General features: G+C 39.5%; 1 protein-coding gene across 6 annotated transcripts in view; it reads left to right on the top strand.

Moving 5' to 3' along the window:
- The first annotated feature begins 2,948 nt into the window (after window positions 1–2,948).
- Window positions 2,949–18,620, top strand: part of LOC144001797 (regulating synaptic membrane exocytosis protein 1-like) — a 68,832-nt gene continuing 53,160 nt past the window's right edge. For 3 of the 6 annotated variants that reach the window (XM_077496368.1, XM_077496365.1, XM_077496362.1), the window contains exons 1-2: window positions 2,949–3,825; window positions 8,282–8,356. In XM_077496368.1, coding sequence (XP_077352494.1) covers window positions 3,674–3,825; window positions 8,282–8,356 — 227 coding nt within the window. In that variant the 5' untranslated portion in view covers window positions 2,949–3,673. The remainder of the gene's footprint in view (window positions 3,826–8,281; window positions 8,357–18,620) is intronic. The other 3 variants (XM_077496364.1, XM_077496367.1, XM_077496366.1) reach the window with 1 other exon arrangement.

Below are 18,620 nucleotides of genomic sequence, written 5' to 3'. Positions count from 1 at the left end.
CTATGTACCTGCAATTGGCTGCTGACAAGTCCAAGGTGTGCCCCACCTGATGTCAACTGAGATAATATCAACACTGTAAAACCTTTGATGATATCCTATTAATGCTCTATTAGATATGCAAAACTCAAAACAAAGGTTTATTGTTTAAATAAGACAAACTTACACAATGGGCTAGACATTTACAAAATGACAAACACTTTCCTAAGCAAAATGTGAATGTTTCTGGAAGGGAAAATAAGGGAATTGATTGTCAAACGTTTTTGCAAGGCTAATTAGATCAAAGAATGTAGAGAATAACAATGTTTTGGCCTTTTTGTAGGCAACAGCTTTGTATACTCTGCCTCCTCTTTCTCAATCTTGTGTGGGAAGTGTTTGGACTTTTCTAGTTTAACAGAGATAACATTTGCATACTGTTGCTGAAATATGAACTCTGCTCCCTGAGAAACGTATATGAACAAAACCAATGTTGCTTTAAAGAGATGATTATAATATTTTCCGGCATTTGTAATGGGTTCTGATAAACAATGTAGTTTAGAATAGGCTATACTGTAACATAACGAAACTGATTCTTCCCTTCAGTGTGGAGTGTTTGGGGCATTTTACACACTAACATTTTCACAATATTGTCGATGTTTACATACAGGAGCAAAACACTTTTCCAGAGTTGCACAACAATAGGCACAGACTCAGCTTCACACTTTTTGCTAAACATTACACACAGTAATTTGCACACATTTTCATACCAAACACAGATAAGGATTGTGAGGTTAATTCCTGGTCATTACAGAGCACTGGCTTGTCAATAATCACACCAATAAACACATTGGATATTCACATCCACCAAGTGTAGGAGCACACGTGCTTACAGTTTTTTATGGTTGCATAAACACTAAAAACAAAAGAACGACGTAATTATCAACCCCTTACACTGAAGGAGCAAAACGATGGACCAGATTTTCACCACTGTAAACTAGGGGTGTTAAAAGGAAAAAGGAGTAAAAAGAATTATTATAATACATAACAAAAGTAACTGCGGTGGCTTAACATTTCTGACGAGGGATGTCATAAAGGGACCAATATTATATTTTTCATAGCACCCCAAAATCTTGTCTGCCTTGTATATGGCCCTATAACCCACAAACATGTTTTCATGTGGATGGATCAGTATTATTGTTTTAAATGCACAGGCCATTTTATTTTAGTTTTTAATAGAATAACAGCAAACAACGCACCTCCTCCATCACATGTTGCAGGTTTGAGGTCCCGCTCATTTGCTGATTTTTGTTTTGTCAAATTACAATTCAATTTTGTTCTGCCTCCTATTTATTTTGGGTGTATTTCCACTATCGGCCACTAGATGGAGGCACACTATGTTGTTTAATACTGAATTTAAACGAAGACTAGTGAAAACAAAAACTAGGCCTATTTCAAGATCAGCCTAATTTTTTCTGAAGATTATCTATTTTTTAGGCTTACGGAAAACAATGTAGAAGTTCACTTTATAAACAAGGTTGAGTCATTAATTTTGCAATGGGGTCATATGAAAAACTGGAATACTTAACGAGGGCCAAGCCAACATGCTAGCCTCAGCTTTATTCGATAATGTTTTTATTGTATTGAGAAAAAGCATATTGTCTTGTTTCAATGAAATACCACTTGTGTAGTTATACACACGTATATAGCCTATTGTTGTAATTAGGAAATACATATTTCAAACAAAATTATGAGCGGTTATTGAAACGACCTCTTCACACATTCAAAGTTCAAACATTTGATCCACCAACTCACATTAGCCATTCCTGGTAAGGACTAGCAAATATATAGATAGCAGCAAGCATAATATTATTGACAGTGATGTATAATGATCCAGTAGTGACTCATAATAATACAGTCAATATGTATGGTTTATGAAACTGTAGATTTATGTACAGCATAATCAGGCCAAATCCTCTTGGTCCGCACCGTGTAGGAAAAGCAATAGATCTTTATTATCATTGCACATCCACTATTGTACAGAGCTACAAAATTGGATTAAAAGGCACAACCTGTCCAAGAAACATGAAAAACAATAACCAAAGAAGGAGACAGGACGGAAAAGCCTGTCGGTACGTGATAAAAAGCGCCCCAAGATCTTAGAAACAATAGGAAATATGAATGTTGTTATCATTTGGACTATTGTTTTCATTTGTGCTAGTCTCTCTCTATTTTTTTTATAGTTGTTGGAGGGGTCGGAAAAGTCCTAAAGTGGTAATGTTGCTCAAATGGATACGAAGAAAAATATTCAAAAATAAAAGCACATACTTTACGTTTTATTTTGACGTCTCTGTGAGGGCCAGTCAAAGACTGTCATGGGCAGGCCGGATGTGGCCCCTGGTCTGCACTTTTTCCCTCCCCTTTTTTTGCTCCTGATCTCTGTCAATACATTACTGTCTGTGTTTAATGAAATGTGTTTGTATTATTTCAAACGTGTGACCTTCAAATTCAAAATGAAGTGCCAAGTGTTGCAAAAATGCATAGGGAGCATTTAAGTGGGATATTTCTATATCTCGGATTTCACTTATTGCAGGGGTGCAGGGTCAGGGTTTACTTGTGTTCCTGTGGACTTAGCCAATGTATGTTGTGCTAGTTTGCATGTAAATGACAGGGAATTCTTGAATACTGTGATGCCCCTTTACAGGATTCCTTAAGCTGACCAATCAGACAAAGGTGTTAACTGGCTGGGGACGTTTAAGACTTAAAGAGACAGGAACCAAGAGAGCGGAAGATGATTGAGCAGACTACATGAAGTTCACAATTTTAAATAATTATGGTTATTATTTAATTGTTTTTATCTTGCAGATATGCATTGCCTTATGCGGAGCTTCAAATAAAAAAAAAAACCGAAACGCTTGACGGTTATTGTAGGTAGGCTATAAAGGTACTAACTCAAGCTGTACAGTCAGTTGGGGGCGGGAAAAGCTGATATCTCGCCCCTGAGGAAACCCTTTATTTTGATACGTGCGACAGGCTGCCGTGAGCGCGCATTTTCCCGGCGAGTGGAGCCCCCCATTCTCAAATTAGGGCGGCGCGTTCCTGCTGCAAGAGAAGTGAACGCGCTTGAGGGGCTGCGGTCCCATTGACGGCTCTGTCTCCTTGACAGCAGCATCAGCATCAGCAAGAAGTGTCTGCCTCGCCTTGCAGCGACGCAGTCAGGCCAAGTGGTCGAGCGGAGACCGCCTTCCGTCGCCACCTCCCTCTCCTCTGCTCTGCTCGGCCGGAACCCGGATCATCCCCGTGTGCCAGCGTCCGCACCGACCGCCGGAGAAATGGGCTCCCCGTGAAACGGAGGTGGTGGAGGGGAGAGGCGGGCGAGTGGGAGGGGGGTGGGGGTTAGACACCGGAGCTGCAAGAGGGAAAAGGAGAGGCAATAACGGCAATCCGGAACATTGGCGCTACCACAACCACCATCGCTGTCATCGCTACTATCACACCGCCGCCGCCGCCCTCGCCGCTGCCGCGCCGGGTGCCTCCCCCCCAACCGCCATGGGAACTCCGCATCAGTCGCTCCTTAAACTGCTTCATCCGCGGGCCATGTCGTGATCCGTGGGCTCCGCCAGCGGGTTTTCGTGATCCGTGATCCCAGTCGAGGGGAAGGAAGAGGAGGGTGGTGGTGGTGGTGGTGGTGGTGGGCAAGATGTTCGCCTCGGTAGGCCCTCGGGGTCCACCCGTCGCTCAGGCCATCCCAGAGCCCGACTTGAGCCACTTGACTGAGGAGGAGAGGAAGATCATCATGGCCGTACTGGCTCGGCAACGAGAGGAAGAAGCAAAGGAGGAGGCCATGCTAAAGTAAGCTAAAGATTGCTGTGTGAATGCGTGCGCGCGCGCGTGTGAGAGAACTCCTCTTCCTCTCTTGTGTAACTACTGCTTCAGCATCAGTACCACGTTAGCGCTCTTTTCTTCCGTATGCATGTGTTTATATTTGTGGGGGTGTGCGTGCATGAGTGTGACTACAACACACACACACACAGGCTGCAATAAAAAGAATGGCAAAAAAGTGAAACCATCCTCGGATCAGGTTGTGATACTGATGTTAGGTTATGGGTAACTTGAGGATGATGGTTGCATGTTGGTGTGTCACTATACGGCTCACCAGCAGCACGACATCCCACACTTACTCCCTTCTCTGAGAAATAGAAACTAATTTCTCATTTGCACTTGTCTCATTAGAACCACCCCCTTGAGTCATGCTTATGCTTCAGTCAAGGGGACTGTATTTGCTTTTAACCTGAAGTATTTCATTGACAGATGTAGCGGGACGAGGGCAATGGAATAGCAGAAAGCTCACTGATGCTTGACACGGCACATAGTAAAAGTAAAACCCTCCCTGTTGGCTTTTTTTTTCTGTGCAGCATCCATCTCAACAGCTGCTGTTCCCAGCTCTGGGGTGCGGCTGAGCCTTTCCCATCCTTATGCACGATATGTAGGCCAGAGCTCTTGCAAACAGATAGGCTGTTATAGAACCAGTAGGCCAATAACAGAGTGGGGAGAAGGTGCCTGTTTAATGTCATTTTGAATCAGGACGGACTTGTGTGCATCCACCTCCTCTGTCTTCCTTTATATTGCCTCCACACATGCATCTATGAAGAAAGGTTCAATGTTTATCATTGCGATCACTCCGGAAATGAACCCAAATGCACCCCCTTTCGCCAGTACCACATAATCCATCAAGTTTCAGCCTTTTTTCATAGTATCTGCACAACACTGCACACATAGCCGAGCAGATAGACAGATAGGATGACCCACCTAAGCTACACGCTCCTCAAGCTGTACGATTCCGTTCTATTTTAAGCACTCTGCGTGGACAGATAGCCCAGCGCTGGAATGGAGGATCGATTCACTGCATCTAAAGTAGGAAATGTCCAATATATAGCCCCAGCTCTAAGTGGCCATGCATCATTTTTAGTAATGTTTCAGAATCCAAGGATTTATTTCAGACATGTCATACTGTAGGCTGCAAATAAGACTGTCAGCACCTATGTCTTAACTTCGACTGGCCTCAGCACTGTTCCTTCTTATCAGTGTTTGGATGTAGATTGACACACCTTTTCATTCTGAGTCTGTCTCAGTGTCACTGGTTGGTTGACAACTGTTCATTGCACCTAAAGGAACAAAACATGTTGGACACACATCCCATAGTCTATGTTGCTACTGTACTACAGATACGACATCTTAGTTCAGGGTCTTTCTGTATTGTTTGCATGTTTGCCATGTTCTTGTTTGGATTCTATTCATGTAATCTTGCGATCTCCAACAGTCTAAAAATATCTTTGAGAGTTTGTTGTGTTATTTTTGACATGCTGTAGAATTCCCCAAACATTGCAAGTCTTTAAATGATGAGAATAGTGGTGCAGCAAATTGATGGATGGATGGTCTCCCATTTCCAGATATAAGGAAACCATTTGGTGATGTGAGTTTGCGAGGTAAGACATGTCTGATTTTGGAGGGCCTTGATCACAATTCAAGGCTCTGTTCTGTTCGAGCCAGTCGAGTTCTGCACACCAAACTTCTCCGAGCATTCCTTTATGGATCTTGCTTTGTGCGCTGGGACACACTCACACTGGAACACTATAGGATTGTCAAAATTGGAACAATCCATCAACAAGTGAATTCACATCTCACTTTAATGAAAAGGACATAATGAGATGCACAAGATGGACAGGTTGGATACTACAGATCCCAGTGAAGTGCCAGGGGTGCTTATTTATCGGCAACTGCAAATAGGGAGAGTGTTCCAGATCTGGAATGAATTTCCAAAAGTCCCTCTCACTAATGGTGAGTGCTTGCGATCATACAATGGCTTAGGAGGTTAAGTTTGTACAATCCGGGTTTGTTATCCCCTTTCTGTGTGGTCAATATGCCATCTTATATAGGATCTTCACATATGTCTTGCACTTTAGTTATTAGGTATGTCAGCATCTGTTGATTTGGCCACTACTGCCGTCGTTTGTGCCGTAATTCTTTTTTGTTTTGTTTATGCTACCACTGTTGATCAGTTATTCAATTCAACTGTAATACCGATAAAACCGTTGCAGCGCAAACCACATTTTAATTACATATACGTAACAGATTATTAATTGGTTCCTCTTTTGATAATCTGTGCGATGCACACTCGTTTTACCGCCTCTTGTTGTGGCACCTTGGCGCACAATAGCTGTCTAATATTGTAAAAGTGTGGCGTTTGCGTTTACTCAAAGAAGAGTGACACATTTGTGGCATTGGTTATATTTGATGCATTGCATTGTGGGATAAGTGATGTCAACGTCCAGAACTCTTTAGAGTATATCACGGCTCGACAGTGCGAACATTTCACTCTCAAATGTGGCCAACTTTCAAAATACTGCTCGCACTCACTCACAGAAACTTACGTGGTCTCCCAGGCGGGGAAGTGAACCCACGCCAGCCGACACCGAAGGCAAGTAACGGTTCTACTCCTCCACCCAGTGCCCGGCGCGAATCGTAGACCCAGAAATCGTAATCGAATCGAATCGTAAGACAGTGAAAGATTCCCAGCCCTAAAACATATGGCGTCATTCCACCGGACCGGTTTCACACTGAAGCAGCATTTTTTCGTCCCCGGATGTCTCCATGGGACTCTTTCGGGGCCGAGCGGTTCCGTTATAACCGCTGTTTAGAACCCTTTCGGCAGTGGTTCTGCAGCGGGAGACGAGGGGGGCCGTGTTGTTACCTGTCATCTGATTGGCTGACAGCAACACAGAGAGCAACGCCCATTTCCTTGTTTTACACGAGAGAAGCAAAGACACCCGCCGGTCTTTGCCAAAGTTATAAAAATACGGTACATACAATAAATATAATAATGTTTTACAACAACGCTCGCTGGTGGTGTGTTCCCATTCACTTGAATGAGAGCTCCAGCGGCAGAGCTCTCCATTCAGAAATAGCTTTGCGAGCCGGTCGTGAATCTCAATATTTCATCCATGGTGGTCCATATTAAATTGTGAATATGGTTCAATGTTGGCGTGACTTGCCACTCGTGAAATGTTATGGCAGATCCGCACTCACTGGGGAACGCAAGTTTGGGTTGGACAGTTCAATTGATCCCGCCCCGTTCCCGCAGCGTGCCGACTGTAATGGAAAAGCAGCAATGGAGGCGGGTTTTAGTGTGGTTGCGTGTGGTGTGGTGTGGCAGCGTGCCTTGCGGGGCTAATGGAAAAGTGGCTTTTAGCGAATTAAAAAAAAATGAAGCAGTCTATTGCTGATTAAATTTTTCTTTATTTTAATTTTACAGAAACATATCAATGGCTTCACTGGATGCAACACTTGCGTTTATTTTCATTTTCACAAGAACACACATGTCAAAGCACATAGAAAATGTTCATTGTCAGAGATGAATCGAGTATGCAGTAATTTGTAGCGAGCCTGTGATGCTTGTGAGAATGCTTGTGCTGTATATTTTTCTACAATAATATGCAAGGCTGCATATTTTGAGCAAATTATGTGTCATGTATTTTTAGCATTGCCAAATATATAGCAGTATGCATGAGAGAATAATCTAATGCAATTCCAAGCTTTGTCACACAACCATTGATTGAATATTTAAATTGCACGTTCATTGTGAAAAGTATCTACAAAACCATCAAGATGGGGTAAAGGGCTCAAATTGTAAACCCAATATTGTGCTTCAATCAGGTCATCTTTGGACAACAGATTTATTTAAACCCACATATCGACGCTGTTCTGTCTTTTTTTATTTTTTACATTTTTACATTTATGGGATGAAACTGAATGCAGACATCAAAAAAAGGATACAAGTATTTTTCACAGGATAATGACGATATACAAAGTATCATTTTGATGTGGCATGTTTCATGAAAGACTGGATCATGTAACTGTTAGATATGAAACTCATGTTGATTTAATTTTACCATGTTTATGCAATGTTTCTCAACTGTAATGCCATTTATTGACGAGACGTATTATGTCTTTGGCACGTGGACAATTCAGATAATTTTTAGTTTCAATTAAATGTTTGTAATTCTGGTATTATGTCATGGATTTGAGCATATATTTACAAATAATTTGATGCAGGAAAACCTGCTGGATTATGCACACAATCACAAATTATTTTAGTCTGCAAATCAGATTAGATCATAAATGAGGTGTGCATGCTTTACAGGATGTGAAATACTAGACCTTGTAAAATAGGAATGAACTCTCAATAAACAAAATTTGACATGTTTAATACAGCCAAAGTGACAACATTTTCTTATTTTGTGTTTTTCAGAGAAGAGAAGCCTATCCAAGCGAGAACAGTAAACTTGGTTGGGCAGAAAAAACCTCCGCAGCAAAATGATGTCCGGTGAGTGTCTTACCCAATTGATGGGACTTTGAAATGGGAATTTAAAAAGTGAGTTTAGATTAGGTCCTCCATTACCATTAGTTCTAATATTGTCTCTTCTTTTGCTTCATGTTCATTGTTTTGTTGTGAGATCGATCTTACACCTTGGATGACTCACTAGGATAACAATTGCAGCTACTAAGAACTGCATTTCATAGGAAACCTGCCTGATTACATTTATGTGTTGTACAGTATATATACAGTATGTCTATCTGCCAGGTGACTCCTACAACAGCTTTCACCATAATGATTGCGATTGTGTGTGCAATTATCCCTTCAAATCTGCATGAACATTTATAATTTACTAATATGTGTCACTATACTGTAAGGTAATATATAAAATGTAAATATGCAGGGACATGAAGCCAGGCTATGGTCGCAACAAACATTGGCAAATTGGCACTCTTGAAATGTGGTTTGGTCATCTCTGGTTTAAAAAACAAAACCAAAAAAAAAAAAACATTATTCGAGACACTGGTGTTGACAGGACTTGCCCAAACTAACCATCACATCATCTTTGTAAGTTTTCCTCTAAAGCAACAAGTAACGAGAAGGACTTTAAAGACGTATGCTCCTTTTTCCATGTGTGGTAACATATTCATGTTATTATGAACCTTTCAGTTATTTAAACAGAAAATATGCATACATATTGGACGAACAGGGCAAGTGGTTGGGTTGTCTGCTTCAGATCCATGAAAGATACACGCAAAAAAAATAATAATATAAAAATAAAAACTCACATGTTTAAATGTAGGGCTACTTGTTTTTTTGTGAAAATTTTCTGCATCTTGCTTTTGTATGTTGTCATCGGATTCTGCGAATCTTTGTAATCCTAATTTAGAGTTCATTTTTAGTTACTGGATCTCTTTCTTCAACAAGTCTATTTCATCTTTTATGTCAACCTTTTCAGCACTGCAATGTCCGTAAAGCATGTTCTGGGACGGAGCAATGCACATAATCATGTGTGAGTTCAACATTGCTGGGAAACCCATGGTAGCTTTAAAACACTATTGATTTTGGATGGCGTTGTATACAATGGATGGAATACAACAATATTCGAGATATTGTTTTTGTTGTTTTTAGAAAAATATTGACCTTTTTAGAAGCATGGGCGGCTCTTTACTTGAGAGTGTCTGTCATATTGCACACCTTCCGAAAAGTGTAAGGCATATTATTTGCGCTAATTTTTTATTTATTTTTTTAATAAGATGTGTGTGCATCAAATTGAACCAAATCAAATCATTCCGCATGGAAATATATCGAGATATGTCTCAAATCCTCTTTTATTAGAGCGATATCTTAAAAGGAAATGGCACAGTATTCACAAGTTCATTCAAATGTATGTAAAATGACAATAATAAAAAGTCGAACTGATCAATAGCCTTCCAAACCAAATCTAATCGTAATACCACTGAGTTGAACAGAATCGAATTGAGACCATCCCACTTTCAAATTGAATCGATTTCACACCCCACATATTTGTGGAGAGATGAACACCCCTAGTTGTAAGGTTCATCCTTGGAAATGACGTTGTGGAGGGTCTGTTAAGAGATCTATATGATGTGTAGATTTCAAATAAAGCACACACAAGACACTTGGTTGGCTCACAACTTATTGACGTTATGGATTGTATTTCACTCCAAACACACTTGTGTGGTGGCTTGTGTGAGTTTTTTTGATCATCCATCCATACAGACGTGAATTGCAAGTGTTACTTGAAACAGACTGTCATCTCGCTTTGAAGTAATGTGAGCGTCTCCATCCCTTTCGGCTTAGTTGTGTTCTGATATTCAGGTACCCTATAATTCGGCATGACTTCTCTACAGTCAGTAATTTCTTTCTTTTCTCCATACAATGATCAAAGGATAACACTTGTCTGTGTTTTATCCGCGTGCACTCTATGTGTGGAGTATGCGTGTTGTTGAGGCAGAGATTGATATGGAAATATAGAGTCAGCTGGAGCACAGCTACTCCGCTGAAGAATCCTTACAGTACAGCCATCATATTATATCATTATGCAATTTGTATCTTTCTGCAGGTGCTTTTTTTCCCCCTTCTAATAACAGGACGTTATAGGCAGTCAAAACATTATACTGTACTGTTCATGTACAACTTCTCATTTGTTTTTTAGCTGAGGCTGAATAAACTTTAAAAAATGGGGCCACAATATGGGTTTCATTTATGTCTTGACTTGACATGACTAATGGGCTAATTGGAATTAAAAACAGGGCAAAGCAGGTTTATTTATACTGAACATTTTATGCAAAAGCGCCTAATTCACTAAACACGCGCAGATGGGGAAATCCGTCACTAAGTGCGGGCCAACCAGATTGCGCCACGGTGCGCCGGTGTTATTTGCGCGTATGTATTTGCGCGTATGTAATTTGGTAATTTGCAAATATTTGATGCAAAATATGCCCACCCCAATGCAAATGACTCATTGATATGCAGCGTCTAATTCACTAAACGCTAGCGCAAATAGCCACACAGAGTTTGCGTGACGCAAATAACGTTTTTGGAAAGCATGTATTAACCTGACGCAACCTAGATCCCGAGATCATGACAGCAGTGCATGGCACGGTGCACCGTCACTCATTGGCTGTTCACACAGAGAGGAGAGAGAGAGACAGAGAGAGAGAGAGAGAGGGAAGCGGACAATCCTCAATGTTGGTTTAGGACAACGTAACCCGGGATGATCAGCAATGGCGGGGAGGGATTTTATGATCATTTTTACGTGCGGAGAAGCATACTGTACGCCCACGGCACGGTAAATGAGGTGCAAATTTGCTCCAAGCTGTCAGTTTTGTGGGCGTGTTTGCACCGGTATATGATTAGAGAAATATCCTTAGTGAATAGGTGGGTAACGGGGTGCTTACTGCGGGTGCACTTGTGGTGCAATATTTTGTGCTATTACCGGATGCAGCGCATTCTTAGTGAATATACCCCACAGTATGTTACTTTTTTATGAAATGTTTGAGTCAAGGATATGATTGTAAATATATGTGTATGCTCGTGCGTGATGTCATGCTACTTTATGCTATTTGGGCTGCGGCTAGTATATTAAGTCGTGTTTCATGTGAATGTGAAGTCGACTAATTGTTTGCAAAATTAACTTGAATAAAAATATACTTCCGAGTCCTACTATAAGTCTAACAAATACATTGAAACATATGAACGACTTCTCTATTATCTGTTTTTCTGTTTGACGTCAAATTGGTTGATAATTGCCGATAATTATCGGCCACCGATATTATCGTGCATCCCTAATCATGCTTTTGTAAGGGCAATGCAGATGCAGCGTAAAATGTAAGGATACTTTACATCACTAAACGTGGAATCGCAATCTCCCTTGATAGCATGGTACCATGGCGATGGCCCAGCAGCCCTGTAGTGTGCTGTGCTGTGAGCCCTGAGATTGGCGAGGAGTCATTTCCTGACTTCCTTCAGGGATTGGCTGTTATCCCAGTCTTCCATGAGCTTCTGCAGGGACCAGGGATACGTTTAACTCAATCTCTGTTTCACATCTAGATGTCTGAGAGTCCCTTCTTTACTTGAACCTAGCTGGGCTGTTGGATTTTGCCAAGCTTAAAGCTGGTGCGCTTGCGGCTGGTTAAAAAATGAGCAGGCCCATCATTAGCCAGGTTTACATTGGGACTTTGTAGTTATTTCCGATTGAAATCATTCTGAATGAAGACCTGTGGTCACCTGTTTACATGTGACATGATCCATAACGATCTGCCGTTTACCAAGATGGATTTCATTCGTCATTTAGCACAGTAGTTGTGATAGTTTTCACACTTTTATTGAAGCAACATCTTGATGAAAACAAGTTCAAAATACTTTAAAACAAGCTCTTCCCTCACAGACGAGCTTTTGGCAGGATGCCGCCATTTTAATGCACGGAGATGACGACGTCACGACATATTTACGTCAAGACAGAGCATGCATACCGGACACAGCCTTCGGTGATCGGAATAAGAATCGGCATAGCCCACCTCTGTCAGTCAATTAGAAGCAAAGTTTCAGCCGATTGAGTCTAATTGGGTCAGAATACTCATAATGGTGTAGGGCTGGGCGATATGGCTTAAAATTCACATCACGGTATAAATCAAATCCCTTCTCGGTAACGGTATATATCACGGTATAGAATTAAGTGTATTTATTTTAATTTTTTTTTTTATAAATAATTTGCTTGCTGGTTTGTATAGTCCTTTTTATAGAAGGTAAATTGATAAAAAAAAATGAAAGAATAAATTTACTTTACTTACTATTTCCTCAGGTTCTGTGGATTCTGTGTTTGACGTCATTATTACGCTGAGATGTGCGCAAATCCGGGAAGCAGATATGCCGATGTCATCAGCATGCACCATATAATAACATCATCAACATGCGCTATGGGATAATGTCATCAACATGTGCTACGCAGTATGACGTTAGACTCGCTAACACAGCCCTAGAATGGCGTTAATCAATTTTAATCAGATCAAGCTTGTATTCCGATTAAATGTGTCCATGTAAGCATGGCTAGTGGTATGGCAGCATCTAGGGGTGTGATATTAGTTGTGACGAGTTGTGTGATACAACTGTGGACTTGTACCAATAAGTGACAGCAGTCCAAGGTTTCAATGTGAAGTGTTTAAGGAAGCGTGTAATAGACTGGGCAGGTGGGTGGCAGAGCGACTTTGTCATACTGTACAAGTGACGTACGTAGTAAATCACTTCTCCTACAATGGGAGGACAAACAGTCAAATTCAACCTGAATATGGCGCCACACACACATCTGCCCCAAATTCAAGCTTTTAACAAACATGCACTAAAATGTCAAAATGACCAGCACATGTGGATGGCATAAGTGGACACTCATCTATCCAGTTTATCAGAAAAAAAAAAAAAAAAAAAAAAAAAAAAAAAAACTCTGCCATTTTTAACAGTACAAAGCAGAGGATTGCGAGGCGTCGCGTCAAAAAGCATTCGCCGAATATGCAGAAGCACTCGGTGGGCAGTTTCATCTCAATATGTCACTTTACAAAATCTCATATCTCGGTAACTGGCGAACGTAGCAGGATATACTAGTACCGGTAATTGGTTTTGTTAGAAAGGTAAAATCTCCATTTTTTTTTTAATTTATTTTTTTTTTTACGGTGGTTTTGCCAAACCATTGTTATGTCACAATCAAGGTTTCGGCTTTTTACGTAAAATGCTGTTTCCATGAATTTGCCCGCTTAAAATGTCTTTTAGTGGCATTCCAAAATCAGTGGATGATCTTAAGACTCGGATTACTGAGGTCTTGATAACCATCAATCCTGATATGTTTGTTCGAGTTTGGCAAGAAATGGAATTCCATTTCGATGTGTGCTGTGTCATCAAAGGCATACATATTGAATAGTTTTGAAAAGTTTAATAAAAGGTTTATTTCTTGGATTTTTGTGTTCCAATTTGTGCTGCGTGAACTTAAGATCATTAGTTTTCAGAAAAGAGCTTGGTTTTCATATCTTCAACAGTTATTGAGATATAAGTTAGCATAAATTGACATATTAATATGGAACACCCTGTATATAAAATATAAAAATATGCAAAGAAGGGGAGGGACTAGATTTTTTTGATTTTTTTAATTTGTATTTTTTTTTTACTTTCTACTCTCTTATGGACATGGAAAGTAACGATGCGTATTTGTGTGATTCCCATTCTTTTAATTTTTATTTTAAACTTTACATTATACATTTTCTGTTATTTGTTCATATGCTCAACAAACAAAGAAACAAACAGGCAAACAAAAGTTACAAAATTTCTTTTCGCATTAACCTCCATTTCTCATATTTCAGTAAATTGCATGAATTTTAACATTCAGGCATACAGTATGCAGGACATGTTATCTAATCGTATCAGGAATTTGTTACAGTTTGGTGGGGATCCAAATTAGAATTGTTTGGCCTTGGCAGAATAATGTCTGATGATTTATAATACTGTTTAACCTTTTGAATAAAGTCAACCTTGAAGGGAATGAAGGGGGGGTTGGCCCTCACATCTCCTTGAGGTCCATTTGCGTTATAGCTCGAGCAAGTTGCCATCTTTACGTGTATACATGCTGTGTCTATGTCTGGCTGTGTATGGCATTACCAGGCCATATGGAGCCCTGTCTAGGGAGCACACACTGCCCACTTAACTCTGCTGTTGGCTCTGGTGCTTCCTCCATCTGCCTGTTCTCTCCTCTCTTCTCTGCACCTATCTTCTGCTCTCTTTTTCTCTCCTCTCTACTTTTCTCGTCAATCTTTCCTCTCTGTTTTTCTTTTTCTAGTTATGTTTATTGTTTCAGATTTATTTAATCTTAAATAAAGATCCCAAAATAGGCATACATGGCTTTCTAAATATATATATATTAATACACTACCTGTGACAATTCAGGCCTTTCATTAACCGCAGTCTTTTTTTTTTATATGTGTAGTCAGCTATTAATTAGGGATGTAATGATAACGGCAATAAATGAATATTAAAATTGCCGCAATATCGTCATTGTCAGGTCACGATATTAAAAGCAGCACATCTAGGCAGGTTGTTTCCATTTGTGCAGTTCCTGCACCCTCTGGTGGTTAGTTTAGTAGTGGAGTTTAATTTTAATTAGGCATGTTTTGGCCACCTATGTTTAAGACCCATGCTAATTACCACATGAAGGGAAAGTAACACGTTTGAGTTCCTCCCCAAATTGACTCAATTCACGTGTGCACATTAGCAGGTAAGTGCCTCAATATTAAGTGATTGTAAGTCAATTATGTACAATGAGGCTAATGTCAACTGTCCTGTTTGAACTATGTATGACCTCAGCTAATTAGCATTGTACAGATGAAACGTTTACATGCCATTGCTCATGTTTATTTTATTTGTATTTGCATTTTTTGTTCTACAGAAAACCACACATATACCCCCATAAGCAAATCAAACAGTTCAAAGAGAAATGATTATTGATTATTGATTGATGTTCACATGGACAAAACTATGTTTTAACATATCTGACATATACTGCAGTGGTTATCACTACCATAAATCAGTCACACCAGCAAATATTTTCAACATCTTGGTATTATGCACCCCCCCAACATGAGCTTCTTCTTCTTTTTTATACAATACAGTGAGTTTTCATACATTAGCGTAAGCTTTTTTTTAAAATTTTTTTTAATATTGTCAATCTCCCCACAATATTGCGATAATTACAGTATATATAGTGAAGTTCATATCGTGATCATATCGTATCACAATGTTTGGATATCCTACTACTAATATTGATTGGCCGTGTGAGCAATTCCAAACCAGTAAATAAGATATCAGGTGGTAACATTTCCAATGTTTTCAAAGCTCAAGCTGTTCAAACTGTTTCAGATTATTTTTTAACTGGTGTCACTTAAGTGTCAGATCCAGTAGATGGTGCTGTTTTCTCTTATCCAATATATATTTTATATTTGATATTGAGTAGTGATAAAATGGTTTGGCCTTTTCAATAGCTTAGCGGCTGTGAGTGGTATATGTCTTTTTTTTTTTTTTCTTTCTCGACTATGACATACATGATTTTTTTTCCCCCGAAACGCGTCCACACAAATGTGTAACATAATCAGGAAACAATTCTGTTAATCAGTTGTTCCTCTCATATTGCGTTTTCAATGATCCATTATATTGTTAGGCGAATAAGACTAATTTTGTTCATTAATCATTAATAAATACACGCAAGCAATCCAGCAGGGTAAGTTCTGTAACGGAAGTGAGGGAATTTGGAACAGCAGCACTCGTCTCAGCTTGAAAGAGCAGGTGAGCGAGTCTGCATGTGCCTTCCTCCATATGGCCACAGCATGTATTATACAGTATATGTACAGTGTAACCTACAAGGTCCAGCACAATCTGTTCTGAGGCATCGGTCGACCTGAGATTTGTTCACATTTTGAAAACAATTTCCTATATACAACAGAACATTTTTATTTTTTATTAACTGTATAGTGCATGCTTTTACTGTAGCGTATCACTTTAATAGTCAAACGAGTATATTAAAAAAGTGAACTATGTTTAACATTACAATGCAAAAACATTGTAATGACATTCTTAAAGGTGACTCACATCACAGCTAATTCTGTTTGGAAATTGTTAAAAGTGTAAAAAGACGTAAACTATTATTAGTGAAACAAAAGAAAGTACTCTGCCTGAACTTCAACAAATGTCAACGTTGTTTGACTGGTGTTTCTTCTTCTAACACCCCTTGAATTATTATTGAAATAATTGTTTGTTTCAGGCTAGCCTGACAATTGATGATCTTGTGCGCTCGCTTTATCCCCACCCCCCTTCAGACTGTGCTGCATCTTTGCTGAATTGGCCACTTGTTAGGGGCAGGTTTAGCAGTATGTGAATTGAGTGAGAAAGGTTGCCCCATTAAACAGGCTGATTTCAGCAAGGCTAAAGAAATAGGGAGAAATTCTTGACTCTCTCTAGGTCACGTAGGTCACGTAAATGTTAGTAAGACACCTGGGACCTGTTTTGAATTGTGAAAACAGACATAATATGGCTCTTTTATGTGATATACATTTTGGCATTTTCACAATTATTTTTGCTTTGTCTTCTTAAATGAAATTGACGTTCTTTTCATGTAGGGTTTGTGAATAATGTATCAAAATGTCAAACAAAGATTAGAAAATAGTAAATACCCCTCTGGTGCAAAAGAATGTGGAATGTGTGAATTGTGGTGCGTCATAGCGCAATGCAAATTTCAAAAGTTCAGATACTGCTTCAAAAAAGGTGCTAAAGTATTTGCTGCAAATAACAATGTGCTAAAATGAGTGTGGGTGGATGTGATTTACATGCAAAAAACTCTCAGAGAAAGAAAAATTGTGAGACATAATGGAAGCGTTGTGAAACTTGAAGTAGAACGACTCACATCAGATGTGGTACCACAAGCGGTGTGATTCAAATATTTATTGTGCTTTTAATGAGCTACAATTTCTTGGTGGTAAATGTCGATTAGGTGAATTTCTGTTTCACCAAATTTTCACTTTGTGATTTGCATCTACTTCCTATTTGAATGTTGATCCTAATTTATTGTTTATTGTTTAAAATGGGATCCCCATTAGTTTTCACCGTGGTGAAAACTATTCTTCCTGGGGTCCCTCGCAGGGAAGAACTGAAGCTGGCTCTGAATCCCAACGACATGCCAACCTGCTTTCTAAAAGCTCAGGACTGTAGAAACAATGTGCCAAAATTTGGCTTTGTAGCTCGAATGAACCTCAAAGACTGTGGGGCTTTATCTTTTTATTTGCCTTATTTTGGACACAAGTACAGAATGTCAAGCAGAAGGTCTTTTCCGATTGTGTTTTATCATGATGGTGCTACGACTGACGATCCAGATTCTGATCCAAAACCATTGTTGGAAACAAATGAGTTGTTTGTCAAATCTTTTGTTACCTTTTCATGGACAACTAACAGAGATGTGGAAAAAGTCTCACGGAGATGGTATTCAAAAGTTGGAGAGAGTTTCACTAAATAATGGTGATAAAGTTTTCACCATTGATGTGATGTGTTAGAGAGCACATCACATATTATCCGTTGTTGTCATGCCTCCACCATCTTCAGACTTGCATGCAAAGAGAGAAAGCGATGGATCTGGTAGTAAATCCTGCAGTGCTGCAGCAGCAGCAGCAGGTGACCTCTTTGTGACCTTTGGCTATCCCTCCTTGGGTGTATACAGTATACCTACATGTGTGTGCGTGCGTACAAATGTTTGTGCTTTTTTAGTTGTTGTATGTGTTTTTCTGTTACATGTGCTATGTTTTTTGTTTTGGCTAAAGGTAAACTTTTCCTCTACTGATTGTAGCCTATGATATTAGATAGGTGATAGATGATAGGTGGCAATTAAATAAAAATGAAAATGAGATTATCATTCAGATCCTGAAATAGAACACAGACACAGGGTGATGAGGTTACAAAAACATTTTTATTTCTCCTGTTCAATCTTTGTTCCCTTTTTTTTTTTAAAATGTTTTTCTTTTACATTTCATTTGACCCTTAAGCCCTTAGCTCTTTCTTGTTATTTTTGTTTGCCTCATTTCCTTCTTTCTAGACTTCTTTTCTCACCCAATGTCCTTTTTTTAACTTCACAAATTCTCCCACCTTACCCCCCCAAGTTATTTTTCCTCATTTGACCTCCCCGTTACTGCCCTTTCACCTACATACAATCAGCGGAATAAAATACACTAAC

The sequence above is a fragment of the Festucalex cinctus genome, chromosome 14 (assembly GCF_051991245.1).
Source record: "Festucalex cinctus isolate MCC-2025b chromosome 14, RoL_Fcin_1.0, whole genome shotgun sequence".
NCBI lineage: Eukaryota > Metazoa > Chordata > Actinopteri > Syngnathiformes > Syngnathidae > Festucalex > Festucalex cinctus.
The sequence above is the reverse complement of the archived record's forward strand: the minus strand, read 5'-3'. Positions and strand labels throughout refer to the sequence as shown.